General features: G+C 44.8%; 1 protein-coding gene across 1 annotated transcript; it reads right to left on the reverse strand.

Annotated features, from left to right (window-relative positions):
* Positions 1-6,237: 6,237 nt before the first annotated feature.
* Positions 6,238-10,303, reverse strand: LOC125519108 (protein FAR1-RELATED SEQUENCE 11-like). The gene is made up of 6 exons (XM_048683987.1): positions 10,127-10,303; positions 9,906-10,028; positions 9,751-9,813; positions 9,576-9,668; positions 8,759-9,492; positions 6,238-6,307 (listed from the first exon to the last, which is right to left on the reverse strand). Exons 1-6 carry the CDS (start codon positions 10,301-10,303, stop codon positions 6,238-6,240), a joined length of 1,260 nt encoding a protein of 419 aa, XP_048539944.1.
* Between the last annotated feature and the right edge of the window lie 4,094 nt (positions 10,304-14,397).

Consider the following 14,397-nt stretch of genomic DNA (forward strand, 5'->3'; position numbering starts at 1 on the left):
AAAAATTGGGCACGTTTGGCGGATGCGAAGCGGAGACGTGCGACCGAGGGTCCCCTTCGGCCATACAGCAACCACCCCCTTCCACAGCAAGTACCTGAGCGGTTTCACGGAATGCACCGAACTTTTGGCAGCGCGTGTGGGGCCCCACCCGGGCACCCCACGGAAAAATGAATGAAATCCGACAACGAACGCAAGTTGCGTCACGTTCGGGCAGTATTTTAGGGGTTTTCGGCCCGGAAAATCGTAGAAAATCCATACGGACTCGAACGCGGCAATTTTTTGCTGCATGCCCTGCATGGTCACTGTGGCCCGTGAAAAAAAATTGGGCACGTTTGGCGGATGCGAAGCGGAGACGTGCGACCGAGGGTCCCCTCCGGCCATACCACAACCACCCCCTTCCACAGCAAGTACCTGAGCGGTTTCACGGAATGCACCCAACTTTTGGCAGCGCGTGTGGGGCCCCATCCGGGCACCCCACGGCCAAAATGAACGAAATCCGACAACGAACGCAAGTTGCGTCACGTCCGGGCAGTATTTTAGGGGTTTTCGGCCCGGAAAAATCATAGAAAATCCATACGGACTCGAAACACGGTAAATTTTTGCGTGCGTGCCCTGCATGGTCACAGTAGCCCGTGAAAAAAATTGGGCACGTTTGGCGGATGCGAAGCGGAGACGTGCGACCGAGGGTTCCCTCCGGCCATACCGCAACAACCCCCTTCCACAGCAAGTACCTGAGCGGTTTCACGGAATGCACCCAACTTTTGGCAGCGCGTGTGGGGCCCCACCCAGGCACCCCACGGCCAAAATGAATGAAATTCGACAACGAACGCAAGTTGCGTCACGTCCGGGCAGTATTTTAGGGGTTTTCGGCCCGGAAAATCGTAGAAAATCCATACGGACTCGAAACGCGGCAAAATTTTGCGTGCGTGCCCTGCATGGTCACTGTGGCCCGTGAAAAAAAAATTGGGCACGTTTGGCGGATGCGAAGCGGAGACGTGCGACCGAGGGTCCCCTTCGGCCATACAGCAACCACCCCCTTCCACAGCAAGTACCTGAGCGGTTTCACGGAATGCACCGAACTTTTGGCAGCGCGTGTGGGGCCCCACCCGGGCACCCCACGGAAAAATGAATGAAATCCGACAACGAACGCAAGTTGCGTCACGTCCGGGCAGTATTTTAGGGGTTTTCGGCCCAGAAAATCGTAGAAAATCCATACGGACTCGAAACGCGGCAAATTTTTGCGTGCATGCCCTGCATGGTCACTGTGGCCCGTGAAAAAAATTGGGCACGTTTGGCGGATGCGAAGCGGAGACGTGCGACCGAGGGTCCCCTCCGGCCATACCGCAACCACCCCCTTCGACAGCAAGTACCTAAGCGGTTTCACGGAATGCACCCAACTTTTGGCAGCGCGTGTGGGGCCCCACCCGGGCACCCCACGGCCAAAATGAACGAAATCCGACAACGAACGCAAGTTGCGTCATGTCCGGGCAGTATTTTAGGGGTTTTCGGCCCGGAAAATCGTAGAAAATCCATACGGACTCGAAACACGGCAAATTTTTGCGTGCGTGCCCTGCATGGTCACTGTGGCCCGTGAAAAAAAATTGGGCACGTTTGGCGGATGCGAAGCGGAGACGTGCGACCGAGGGTCCCCTCCGGCCATATCGCAACCACCCCTTCCACAGCAAGTATGTGAGCGGTTTCACGGAATGCACCCAACTTTTGGCAGCGCGTGTGGGGCCCCACCCGGGCACCCCACGGCCAAAATGAACAAAATCCAACAACGAACGCAAGTTGCGTCACGTCCGGGCAGTATTTTAGGGGTTTTGGTCCCGGAAAATCATAGAAAATCCATACGGACTCGAAACGCGGCAAATTTTTGCGTGCGTGCCCTGCATGGTCACTGTGGCCCATGAAAAAAAAATTGGGCACGTTTGGCGGATGCGAAGCGGAGACGTGCGACCGAGGGTCCCCTCCGACCAACCGCAACCACCCCCTTCCACAACAAGTACCTGAGCGGTTTCACGGAATGCATCCAACTTTTGGCAGCGCGTGTGGGGCCCCACCCGGGCACCCCACGGCCAAAATGAACAAAATCCGACAACGAACGCAAGTTGCGTCACGTCCGGGCAGTATTTTAGGGGTTTTCGGCCCGGAAAATCGTAGAAAATCCATACGGACTCAAAACGTGGCAAATTTTTGCATGCGTGCCCTGCATGGGCACTATGGCCCGTGAAAAAAAATTGGGCACAAAGCATGTTTGTTTTTCGTGCAAAGTTTATAAAAAATACACTAAATGACAAAATTATACAAATAAATAAATAAATACATATTCAATATTGTAGACTGGTCATCGCCCACTTAATAATCGCCGCGGGCCCGACGCAGCAAAATATCTACCCAATATCTGCACGAGCCGTCGCTACCCGAGGGAATATTCCCGACAAACGCGCACGTCGCCCAATCACGTCGCCCAATCACGTCGCGCATGCCCTTTTTGCGTCGTACGTGCCGACGACGTGCCCGATCTGATCCCCGTCGCCCGCCGCCCACACTATCGTTCCCCTCCCGACAGCGTCGCGCCGCCGTCAGCCCGCACTAGTCGACGTCACCACCCGCCGTCAGTGCCGGTCGTCAACGCCCATCGTCACCCAGCAATAGTCGACATCAGCACCCTCCGTCAGCGCCGGTCGTCAGCGGCCGACGTCACCACTCGCCGTCAGCACCGGTTGTGAACACGCCGTCAGACGCCGCCGTCAGCCGCTGTGATCACCGTCGCCCGCTGTAGTCGCCGTCGGGCAGGTATATATTTTAAAATTTTCAACATTATATAACACATTAGCTGCGTGCAACGTCACATAGATATTTTTATATGCAGTATGGACATCGATGGTGTGATTGCATGTTCTGTAGAAAAATGGGTTACTCTTGTTAATAAATTAACATCAAGTCAGCGATTTACGTTTTACGAAACGGAGATGGAGGGCATGTTACGAATACCTTCGGTCAAGATGCGTGATAATTTGCCTGCGCTTATGATTCAAGGTTACAATCCTAGTAGTAAAAAATTCATGGTGCAAGAGGCAGCCGGAAAAAAGGGTTGATTTCATTGAGGCCTGATGATGTGTTTGCTATATTTGGTTTGAAGAATGAAGGAGTTGATGTTTCTAGTTTTTTGAGTATGGACCAAGGCAAAGCAATAAAAAAAATTCCAGCTAGTTTTGTTAACAAGAAGAATGGTAAAATATTGATTGATGATCTTATTGAGAAGATTGTGAGAAATAAAAACGTGGACGATGAATTTGTTCGGATGGCGTTTCTCGTCCTGTTAGGGACTATAATTGCACCAGTGTCTGATGAGTACATTCCGAAGAATTATTATGCACTAGTGCAAGATGTCAGGCCGATAAAAAAGTTTAACTGGAACGCATTCACTTTGCGGTTTTGTTTGTCGGAGATTGGTATGGTCTTGCAGCCCGGTCGTGTTAGGGAATGGCCACGTGGCAACCTAGCACTTCTGCAGGTATGATTTATTTTTAAAATTGAATAGTTGTATTATGTAATAATAGTGTAACACATGCTAAATGGTTGTGTGTTTGTTTTGCAGTATCTATATTGGGAGAAGGTGCAGCCAAGCACCGGTCCAAAGTATGATCCTTTAGCGTTGTTGAGCCCCTTGATGAGGAATTGGACAGAAGCGGCAGCGGAGAAAAGAGACAAGTACGACTTTCAAAATGGTCGTGGTGTTGGAATGGTAATACGTTAAATATTTATTTTTCCATTTAAAGTCTGCAATTAATTATTGATTAAATATGATTGTATGATTCTTTATGTTGTAGATCGATGACACCATTACTGAAGAGTACCGCTTAAACAAAATAAGAATGGAACAGGCTGAAAAGAAAAAGAAATCCAGTATGAGAAAGTCTAATATTACTGGAAGGAGAACAGGCGTGAGTACATCTGAGGCTTCAGCTACCCAGAACCCTATTATGGATCGGATTTTGACTGAGCTGAAGCACATTCATAAGGATATGCTTCGTATGTCGGAGCTATGCGCACAGGTACAAGTTTTCTGATTTTGCCGTTCACAATGGTTTTCGATGTGTCACATAACTAATTACAACTAATTTTTAATCACAGAGGGTCATAGAGAAGTTGAACAAAAGCGCTGTATTTTACAAAGCCGGTGATAGTGAAAAAGAAGAAGAGAATGAGTATGGTGAAAATAGTGAAAGTAGAACTATGGTGGAAAACCTCGTAAGGAATTTGTATATAATCCTGACGTGGACAATTTCGAAACACCGGGAAAAAAGAATGTGCAAGAGGATGATGAAGATGATATTAATGATTCTGAAGAGAAGACACCTTATTATTGCACACCTAAATATTTCGATAGTTTCAAGGGTGATGAAGAAGATCCTATCGAAGTTCCTGAGGTATCAGATGAGAAATCCGTTACATCTTTAGGAACAGATGAAATCGCATCACGTGGATCGGTAGATTGTATTGGAGAAGATGAGGTAGAGGAGAAGGGTGTAGGGAAACGGAAGCGGAGACAATCAAACCGTATAAAGTCTCCTTATATTCCCGTTATACCTACAAAGCGTGCAAAGCGTTCAGCAAAAGCAAGTGAGTTTTATCATATTATTTTTGAGCTGAAATTACTACTTATCATTGAATTATTAACATATTACCGTCATGTATTGCAGAACTATTCGAGAAAGAAGTCTTTGAAGAAGAATATGATGTGATTAAAGCTAGTGTTAAGTTTGTTCGTGCTTATCAGCGGTCAGCAAAACATAAAAAGAAGGAAATATTCAATGATGGCATGCGCGAAGGTCTGAGTGCAGAGAGGGCTTGTAAGATTCTTGACCATGGATGGCTAACCGGTGATGTAAGTTATTGTTCTGTTTTCTATTAGCATTCAATGCAAATTGGAATTGTTATACATCATTTAAATTATTTTCAGGTTATCAATGCTTATTCGTCATATCTGTTGGGAGTTGTTGGTGAAGATCATCATATAATGCCGACCTGGCTGGTCAATTGGTTACTTGAATTTAGACCGGACACCCAGGGAGGAAAAAATGACAACGAAGTTGTGGCGAAGAAGAATGGACCCTTGAATAGATGCACCGATGAGTATTTTAAAAAAGATAAGGTAAGTTCAACTGCCTTAAAGTATGCATATATGGGATATAAATAATAAGATAGTATATGTTGATTGCATCATATTTTCGTTGTGATGCAGCTTTATATTCCTCTTAATAAGGGAAATACCCACTGGGTTTCGGTTGTCATGCATCGCCCGAAGGAAGAGTTCCAGGTTCTTGATTCTTTGATGGGACCCGAACTTGATAGTGAAATTACAGAAAAAGTTGAGGAGCTGGTACGGCATAAATTTACATGAGCATATTGAAATTATCATTTAGTAACTGAACTATGTTAAATTCTTTTCGTGCTATTATGTATATGAACAGAAAATTCAACTTGGATATGACATACGTGATGCGAATGCGAGCGGTGCTATGAATTTTTCGGATGTGTCAACCTGGCCTATCAAAACGTATAACATCCCACAACAAGAAGATGGGTGAGTAAATACTTTCATATTGTTTTAATATCTTACCTCAAATGCGAACTTATGAACTGTTGTTTGTACGGACCAGCAATTCATGTGGAATATTTGTTCTTCGATGCTTTCAATATTGGAACGGTGAAAAATGGACAAGCCATTTTTCTCAGGTCTGGTTTTTTTTTCAAATGCTTATATTCAATTAAATTCATTATTTAATACTATTTGAATTGTACTAATATGAAGTTCTAACAGGGGTCAATTGATAAATCGAGGGACTTAATGATTGCGCAGCTTATTTTTTTGGAGAGAAATACGCTCAACGATGTGAAGGACAAAGTTACCCGGCTTGCAAAGAAGAAATAAATGTGCCAAAAATTTTGTAAAAGAAAATTTTGTAGGCTCAAATAATGTTTACATTTATTTCGACTATCATGTCTTGTGATGAAGAAGACACTACTATTTTGAATATTTAAGTCGAGAATGACATTTGGATTATTATGTTGTCTTCATGCCGTTGTCTTTACATTTGAAATCTTCATATTTATAGTTGTGCAGTCGTCAAGTTATTTTCCTGTACTGCTGAATGTTAAAAAAATGTACATGTATTTATTATGCACTTTAAAGCACTGTCGATGTCGCTTATTATAACACCGACGTTTTTAATTTCCTTTTCTACAAAAAATTGCCGACAAGTGCGCCGGCCAGTCTGACGTCAGACAGGACCGACGGCGCTGTCCAACAGGGCAGCGTCGAACGACGGGTAGCATAACTAATCAAAGACGCTTGACTGCAAGTGCGCCGCCGGGTATATAAGCTGGTCGTCGCGCGCTCCATCGGGCGAGGTGGGACTAAAAATTAGCTATCGCAGCCGCCGTGCCTGCAGCGACGCGCGTGACCGCGTGAGCCGGCCCAATATCATTGTTTCCGCCCACGGCGCGACGACGGCCCAAGTAGCACGCGGCGCGACGACGACCCAAGTTCCACGCGGGGCGACTTGGGATGTTTAGTCCCACCTCGGCCGACGGAGTGCGGGACAACCGGCTTATATACCCGGCGGCACATAGGCTATCGAACTCCTTTCATTGCCTTGTACTGCTGCCGCCGTCCGACTCTGCCCTGTGGGACAGTGCTGTCGGACGACGCTGCCACTGTGGGACAGTGGCACCGGCGCACTTGTCGGGTGTTTTTTTTTAAAATGACGGCGTTCTAAGCGACGCCGACCATGCAATGCAGAAAATATATAGTAAACAGCGACGGCAGTACTATGCAAAAATGAGCATGTCAAAATAAACAACAGCGGCTTACACAAAATTAACAGTAAAAATTAACACATCAAAATAAACAAAGTAAAACTCCTTCTTGCATTACATAGTCTGTCATCAAAACAAAATAGTCTGACATCAACGAAGTAAAATAAGTTCATATAACATATTATAACAATTATTAAAGATCAAATGTATAGAACATTAAAAAACCGTCTTCAATGAAAGGGTGGAACGATCTTCCATAGCCATCCATAATAAAACTGTCTTGAATCAAAGGGTGAACCAATCTTCCATACTCCACAAGTTAAGCAAAGTTCCTACATAACAATAAGATATGTGTTAATTCACAATGAACAAATAAATTCGGTTTGAACAATAACATATACAATAACATAAGAAAATCATACTTAGGATTTTGAGGGCACGTGGACTTATAATGACCCGTAACACCGCACAGTCCACATTGACGTTTGCTTTTCTCATCAAAAGCTTTTGGTCGCCCATTTTTAGTGACATCAGGACCATCCTTACCGCGGCCTTTAACATTCTGCTTTGGTGCGCCTTTGGTGTTAACTTTTGCGGGATCACGAACAAGACCATGATCTTGATTAGGCTCGAATGCATCGTCGTTCACAAACTGTACCTCCGCACCAGGCTCATCCTCCTCAGTGTAATCATTATCTATTATGTCCCTCAGAGCCGCCTTCAACTTGTCGAATAAAAATGGTTTATGACATGCTTTATGAGTTGCTTCAGCAGATAAGATAGTCAACTCGCTGTACCTAGCTCTGTCCCCTGCACCTGCCCATCCCCATGCAAACAGATCGCTAGTGCGCTTCACGGGAAGTCCACCCCTTGCAACTTGGCTCAACCTCCGCAGTACTAAACACTTAGGTATCTCACGTAAGCGTAGCTGAATCAGAACGTGAAGAATATGTTTGCAAGGAAGTCCTTTGCGATACATGCTTCTGCAACTGCACTTCACAGTTTCTTCTAAGTTACCTGGGGTGTAGTCCACAGTGAATCTGATATCTCTATTTTCCTTCCATGTCAGTATGAATCTGTGAGTGTCTGCTCCTCTCAGTCTCTCAAGGACCTCTAGCTCCCATGCCTTCTTCATATCTTCCTGCAAGATATAAAAGTTTGCCGCAGTGAACTCATGGGCAGCTGATTTCTCAATATCTTTACACTCATCCAATACTGGTACTGGAACTGTCTGTGACTTTGTGCAATCGTCATGTGCCTCATTCTCACGGAGACGAACTATGCAGTTCTCATAGTGCACAATCATATCAACAATAGTCATACCGGAGTCTAGATGCAAGTGAAGGCATGAATTCAGACTCTCACTTCGCTGGTTACTTCGCATACCTAAGAAAAACCCACCTGACAGATATGATGCCGCCCAAAGCCTTTTCTTCTTGTACATCCTACGTAACCATGTCTTTGTTTTCTCCGACTGCCATTTGGCGGTAAACGCTGCCCATCTCTCCTCAAATACCTTTTTTGAAGTGGCATAATAAAGTAGAGACCTGAACTCCTTTAGAGACTTATGATGAAGGTGTTTCTACATGTTCTTCTCAATATGCCACGAGCAAAGACGATGCCAAACCTCCGAAAGTACCTTTCTTATGGTCTTAATCATAGCTACATCTCCATCAGTATTACTGACCTGGGCCTCTTCTGACAGTGAGCCCTCAAAAACGTCTGAAGCAGCCAGACATATGTATCTTCCGTCTCGTCAGACACAAGAGCACAACCAAATACCATGGTGCAACGGTGGTTGTTCAGACCGACAAAAGGTATAAATGGCATGCCATACCTATTCATCCTGTATGTGCTGTCGAAGACTGTCACATCACCGTAGTCAACATAGTCTCGACGTGATTGAGAATCACACCAGAATATGTTTTTCAGCCTTCCTTCATCATCGACGGTGTGCTCAAAGAAGAAATCTGGATCTCTCTCTTTTCTGGTCATCATGATCCCAATGGCAGTGTCTGCATCACCTTGTGCAAGCAACTTCATTTTTTCTCTACAACACATGTTATAAAGCTTCTTCCTCCCAAAACCAGCCTTTGCATATGACCCGGAGCACGCAACGAGTTGATCATAAATCATATGTTTCCTGATTCCAGCACCTGCCATGGTTAAGATCTCAGCCTTCTGATATTCTTTTATCTGATTGTGAGACCGAAGAAATGTGACTTCATCCGGTCTAGCTAGAACGTGACTGTGATCATCATTGAAACTGCTGACATACCAAACGTCACGCTCTTTATCAAGTTTCAAAGTTATATGCGCATCGCAGAAGCAACGAGTCTCCCCTCTCAGCCTGCGGGTCCTGCCTTCCATTGTACAATGTTTTGCTTGTCGTTTCCCAGCTCTCGCACACACATACTTTCTCAAGCGCTTAGTTGCCTCAGGACCTTTCGAATATTTTAGTGAGTCCTTTCTTACGCTGAAACCACGCTCGTACGCATACTGATTATAGAAATTGTAAGCATCTCCTAGTGACTTGAACGTCTTCCTCATGACTTTCCAATGCATGTCCAATGATTCTTGCTGATATTCATCAAATCCGATGTCAAAATTAAACAGATCATCACCAACATGCTCATCATTCCCGCTTGTACCATCTACATCTCCCTGTAAATTAATGCATTAAACCATTTATGTCAGTCAGTTATAATTTTAAAATGTACTTTAGTGATGTAAGTTTCAAAACTTACTTTGCTGGAGCTGTCATCATGAGATGCATCAACGTGTGATTTGTCACTTTCATCGTCCACAATATTCCTCACAAAGTCCCCGTCCTCGTCCATCTGCGCGCATTGCAAAAAAAAAACATGTAAGCGCTCATATGGTTATTATGTCATTTCTTATCTGATTTTATTAATAACATACACGGAGTGCACTTTCAGCAAATGAATCATCTATATCCATATCATCATCATCATCGCCATGTCGCTGCATCATGCAAAAAAATATTAAATTTTCCGTGCGGTCTATCATATTTACCCCGTCATATTTATTGTTTTATCAACATTGATCACACTTACATTGCCACTATAAGATTCATCCAAACTCGTGTAGTTCTCCTCACGAGGTTCATCCATATTCTGTGACGAGGTTTCGTTGTCCTCACCGTAATCATCGCCATCATAATCTCCCTCCTCCTCTAACTATATATAGTTAAAAAAATTGTATGATGAATCAAACGCCGTGTAACATCATCCCTAAAACAACTATCTTATCAAGCACAACAATGTCTCAAACCAACCTCTTGCACGGCGGCGAGGATTTCAGCCGGATCCATTTCCTCCGATGACAAACGTGATGACGACGTGACGTTGCTGGCCGGCGGAGGCAGGTGTCGACGGCGTGAGGACGATGGCTGGTCATAGTAGGCATAGTGCGCGGAGGGAGGCGGCGACGTAGATCGCGGGTGGGCAGCCATCTGGGCGACGGGAATGGAATGCGGCGGCGGGCATGCGCGCCGGCGGCGGTAAAGGCGCCGGGGCACGCGCGGCGGCCTGTTTGGGCCGCAACTCGGGCGACGGCGACTTTGTGCAGATGGGGGCCAACATGGAGACGGCGTGGATGCGTTAGGGTTCAGGGTTTCGACGGCGGGCGTCGGCGGCTACCGTGTCTTTTTTTTCCTCCAACAACTGTCCACGCCAACGTCGAGACATGAGGGCGTACGGCGACGGGTGCGGGTACGCGGGCGGGCGGGCGTACAACGACGGGTGCGGCATACGCGGGCGGGCGTACGACGTCGCGCGCGACGTACGGCGTCGGGTGGGTATTCCTATACCTAATGTGAAATTACCATACTACCCACTGTACGTTTTAGGGGGGGTTGTACCGAAGCACTCCCCTTCGAATTTACAGTGTCCATCACATTTTCAAGGGGTGGAAAGGGCATGCCTCTAGTGCTAAGCTGATAGAAAAAGCCTCTGAGGCAGAATCGGATTTTGTGCTTTAGCCGTCATATCGAATTTCTACAACACATCGACACATGTTCCTTGGTAAACAGTTTGGTGTTGCCCACTAACTGATTGAATCCATAGGAAGGAGCTGATAAATTGAAGATTTGCAGCGATGTTCTCTTTTCATGTGGTAGTCTGGTGTGGCATAAGGTGAGGTCAAGCCTGAATCTGACGTGTTTTTTGTAGTTCAGGTTGTCTTGTTGTTTACACTTTAGATTTTGTGGTCAAGTGTTGATTCGTGTGCATTGGTTGTGCGGTGCAGACGGGAAGTGGGGCAGCAGCGTCGCAATGCTGACAGCGTGGCGGCAGCGTCGCGGCGGGATGGAGCTGAAGCTGTTGGGTCCAGAAGAGTGTGAGATTGGATAGGATCCATGGCCGTAATATCTACAACATGATTGAAACCACTATAAGTAAAATGTTCTGCATATTCTTTCTTTTCTTGCAGTACTATGTGGAAACTGGTTGTAGCATGCTTTCTCTTGGTATGGTGATTTAGTTTTGTGTTGCAGTGCATACATGCATTGGTGCTCCTAACGCCAGCATGGATTTGCCCTCATCATCAAGCTATTTCCAAATTTTCTTTAACTCTTACAGTTTGGATACTATCTAAATGTTAATTTTGTTCGCAAGTTCTTCTATTGTTTGCTTATTTTTATGGAGATACCAATATTTAAGTCCAAATGAAAGCTACTTGTGTCAAACCAGTGTTGTTTCTTGATGTGGTTTCCTTAATTAGAAGCACGATTCATTAGTTCAATTTTCTTGCTAAAGGGATCCAGGTGAGGCCTCACCATATTACTAAGCTCCAATATTGTTATCTATGCTTGATTAACTCCATCGGAACATACTTTTTTTTTGCCTATGTGCAGAATTCCCCTTCTGTGAATTGACTAAATTTCAATAGCCTAAATGCCTTGTCAAAATTACTGCTTGAATTTGCATCATAGTTTCATTTGGAAAGGTATAGGAGAAAGTTCTTTTTACATGGACAAATCTCATGCATCGTAGTTATGATTTTGGTTCATCAGCTGCACTAATTCGGAGAAGTTGTTATTCTATTACTAATTCATAGTCAATGCAGCTAGTAGCTGCTCCAAACATCATTATAACGTTACTACTTAATGTAGATTCTGGATGGTCTCCAAAAATTTCTTACTAGATATAAAGAATAATTATATCTGGGATTGGGTGATGTGACTAATAACGTTGCATGTGACTTTCCTTTTTTTTTTGAACCGGGCATTTACCCCTTTCCATTACTAAGAACGGAAATACAAACCAGTTCAAGATAACAGCAGGAGGGAAAGAGGGTAGAGCTGGTTCAAGCATTACCAGGAAACCCACCACATCCGCCCGCCATCGAAACGGATGTCATGGGGCGAAAACCTGGTAACACTAATATCAAGTCTATTATAGCCAACCAAAAGAACAACTAGACAGACGCAAACATCAGATCGCCCGAAATGGCAGAATTACGCAAAAGTATCAGACGACAAATAACAGAGAAGATCTCCTCCAGCTCCCACCACGCACGAGGCCACAACTTCATGTCTGGATCGTTTGCTTGACGGAGTCGCACAGTTTCATCAGCTGCAATGTGCCATTCCTGATCATCTCTGCACCTGCGCGAAGTTCTCCCGCCGCCTCTTCTTTCTGTAAACCTGTCCAGTACAAAAGAAACGAACTAGAGAGAAAACAATCTCAAAAGGAGTCTTAATCTGTTTTTTCTCAAAGGTAGCACGATTGTGCGCCAGCCAGATGGCCCAACAAGTAGCAGCTAAACCCACAGTATAGAAGGTATCTTTGCCAGGGAGAAATTTATTGCACCAGGTGAAATACTGCCAATAGTTGTTAGGGCACATATCAGTGCCTAGCACCACCCCAATAGATCTCCAAACCACCCTAGCGACGGGGCAAGTGAAGAAAAGGTGGTTAGAAGTTTCTACCTCCCTGCAGAAAGAACAGCAAGGATTCCCTGGCCACTTTCTCTCCCTCATCACTTGTCTCATGAGCTGCCATAAAAAGATTTTGATTTTAAGAGGAATTTTTGCTTTCCATATCCACTTATAGTTACACCCAGCGAGGGGTTTTTCCAACATCTTATACACATATTTCGTGGAAAACTTGCCATTCTGATTAAGCCCCCAGGAGATTTTGTCACCATCGCCGCTCTTAGCAAGAGGGATGTTATTGATGATAGATCGCAACGCTTCCCACTGCTTAAGCAGATCAGGGGTAAGACTGCGTCTAAAGAAAGAGCTAGTATTGTTGCCGGCCAACTTGTTCACAGTACAATCTGGAAAGCTACAGATATCAAACAACTGAGGAAATTGATCCTGAAGAAAAGGAGACCCATTAATCGAGTCTTTCCACAGCCTAGTGATGTCTCCTTTTTTTGTTTCTATTTTTCTGCCCAACATATATACATTTTTTTACTTTTAGCAAAGATTTCCAGCAAGGTGAGTCAGAAAATCTGGCAGTAACATCCGCAACAGTTTTGTTGCGAAGGTATCTGGCTCGGACAATATCCTGCCAGAGTCCCTTTTGCATTTCAAGTTTCCACCACCATTTAACCATCAAGCTAATGTTTTGTTTACGTAGATCTTTGATACCCAGACCTCCCTTATCCTTGGGTCTGCAAATTCTACTCCATCTCACAAGGTGGTATCTCCTTTTCTTATTACACCCTTGCCAGAAGAATCTCCTTCTGTGTTTATCCAGTTTCTCAATAAAAGTTTTATTCATAAGCCACATCGACATATGATACAGAGAGATTTGAGTAAGCACGGAATCTAGTAGGGTATGTCTCCCACCCATCGAAGCCGCATTACCTATCCAGGTCTCGAATCTCTTCAGGTATTTACTCACAATGAACTCCCAATTAGAGTTTTTTAGGTTTGCATAACTCACAGGCATGCCCAAGTATTTAATGGGAAAGCTGCCTATCTCATAGTTAAACAACTTCGCATACTTTTTCACAATATTTTCATCCCCCCCCCCACGGTGAGGATTTCACTTTTTTGGAAGTTCACTTTTAACCCAGACATCATTTCAAACAGATATAGCAGCAACTTCAGGTTAACTGCCTTATCGATATCATCCTCCAAGCAAATGATGGTGTCATCTGCGTACTGCAGAACAGCCACCCCTTCAGGAATAAGGTCAGATGCCAGACCTGTGATCAACTTGTTTTTTTGGGCATTTTAATCATTTTGGTGAGGCATTCCACAGCCAAATTGAACAGAAAAGGAGAGTGGGGGTCGCCTTGGCGGACCCCCTTAGCACTTTGAAAGTACGGCCCCGTACAGTTATTCAACTTGATGCTAACTGTCCCCTCGTAAAGAATTTGCTTAATCCATCCACACCAGGTTTCATTAAAACCACGCATTTTGTGACATTCAAGAAGGAAGTCCCAGTTTACTTTGTCATAGGCTTTTTCGAAGTCAAGTTTAAGGACAATTCCCACTTTTTTCTTGACATGTGTATAGTTAAGAATCTCATGGAGTGAGAGTACACCGTCCATGATGTTCCTCCCTTTCACAAAAGCATTCTGGGTGAGGCT

This window comes from Triticum urartu, chromosome 7 (genome assembly GCF_003073215.2).
Source record: "Triticum urartu cultivar G1812 chromosome 7, Tu2.1, whole genome shotgun sequence".
Classification (NCBI taxonomy): domain Eukaryota; kingdom Viridiplantae; phylum Streptophyta; class Magnoliopsida; order Poales; family Poaceae; genus Triticum; species Triticum urartu.

Bases quoted from the DNA above. Each gene is read 5' to 3' on its own strand.
- LOC125519108 (XM_048683987.1), bottom strand. From the start codon at position 10,303: ATGGCTGCCCACCCGCGATCTACGTCGCCGCCTCCCTCCGCGCACTAT. The intron at 10,029-10,126 runs GTTGGTTTGAGA...AACTATATATAG, and splicing joins TCCTCGCCGCCGTGCAAGAG to TTAGAGGAGGAGGGAGATTA. The intron at 6,308-8,758 runs GAAAAACATATT...TGTTGGACAGCG, and splicing joins GTCGATGATGAAGGAAGGCT to CCGTCGGTCCTGTCTGACGT.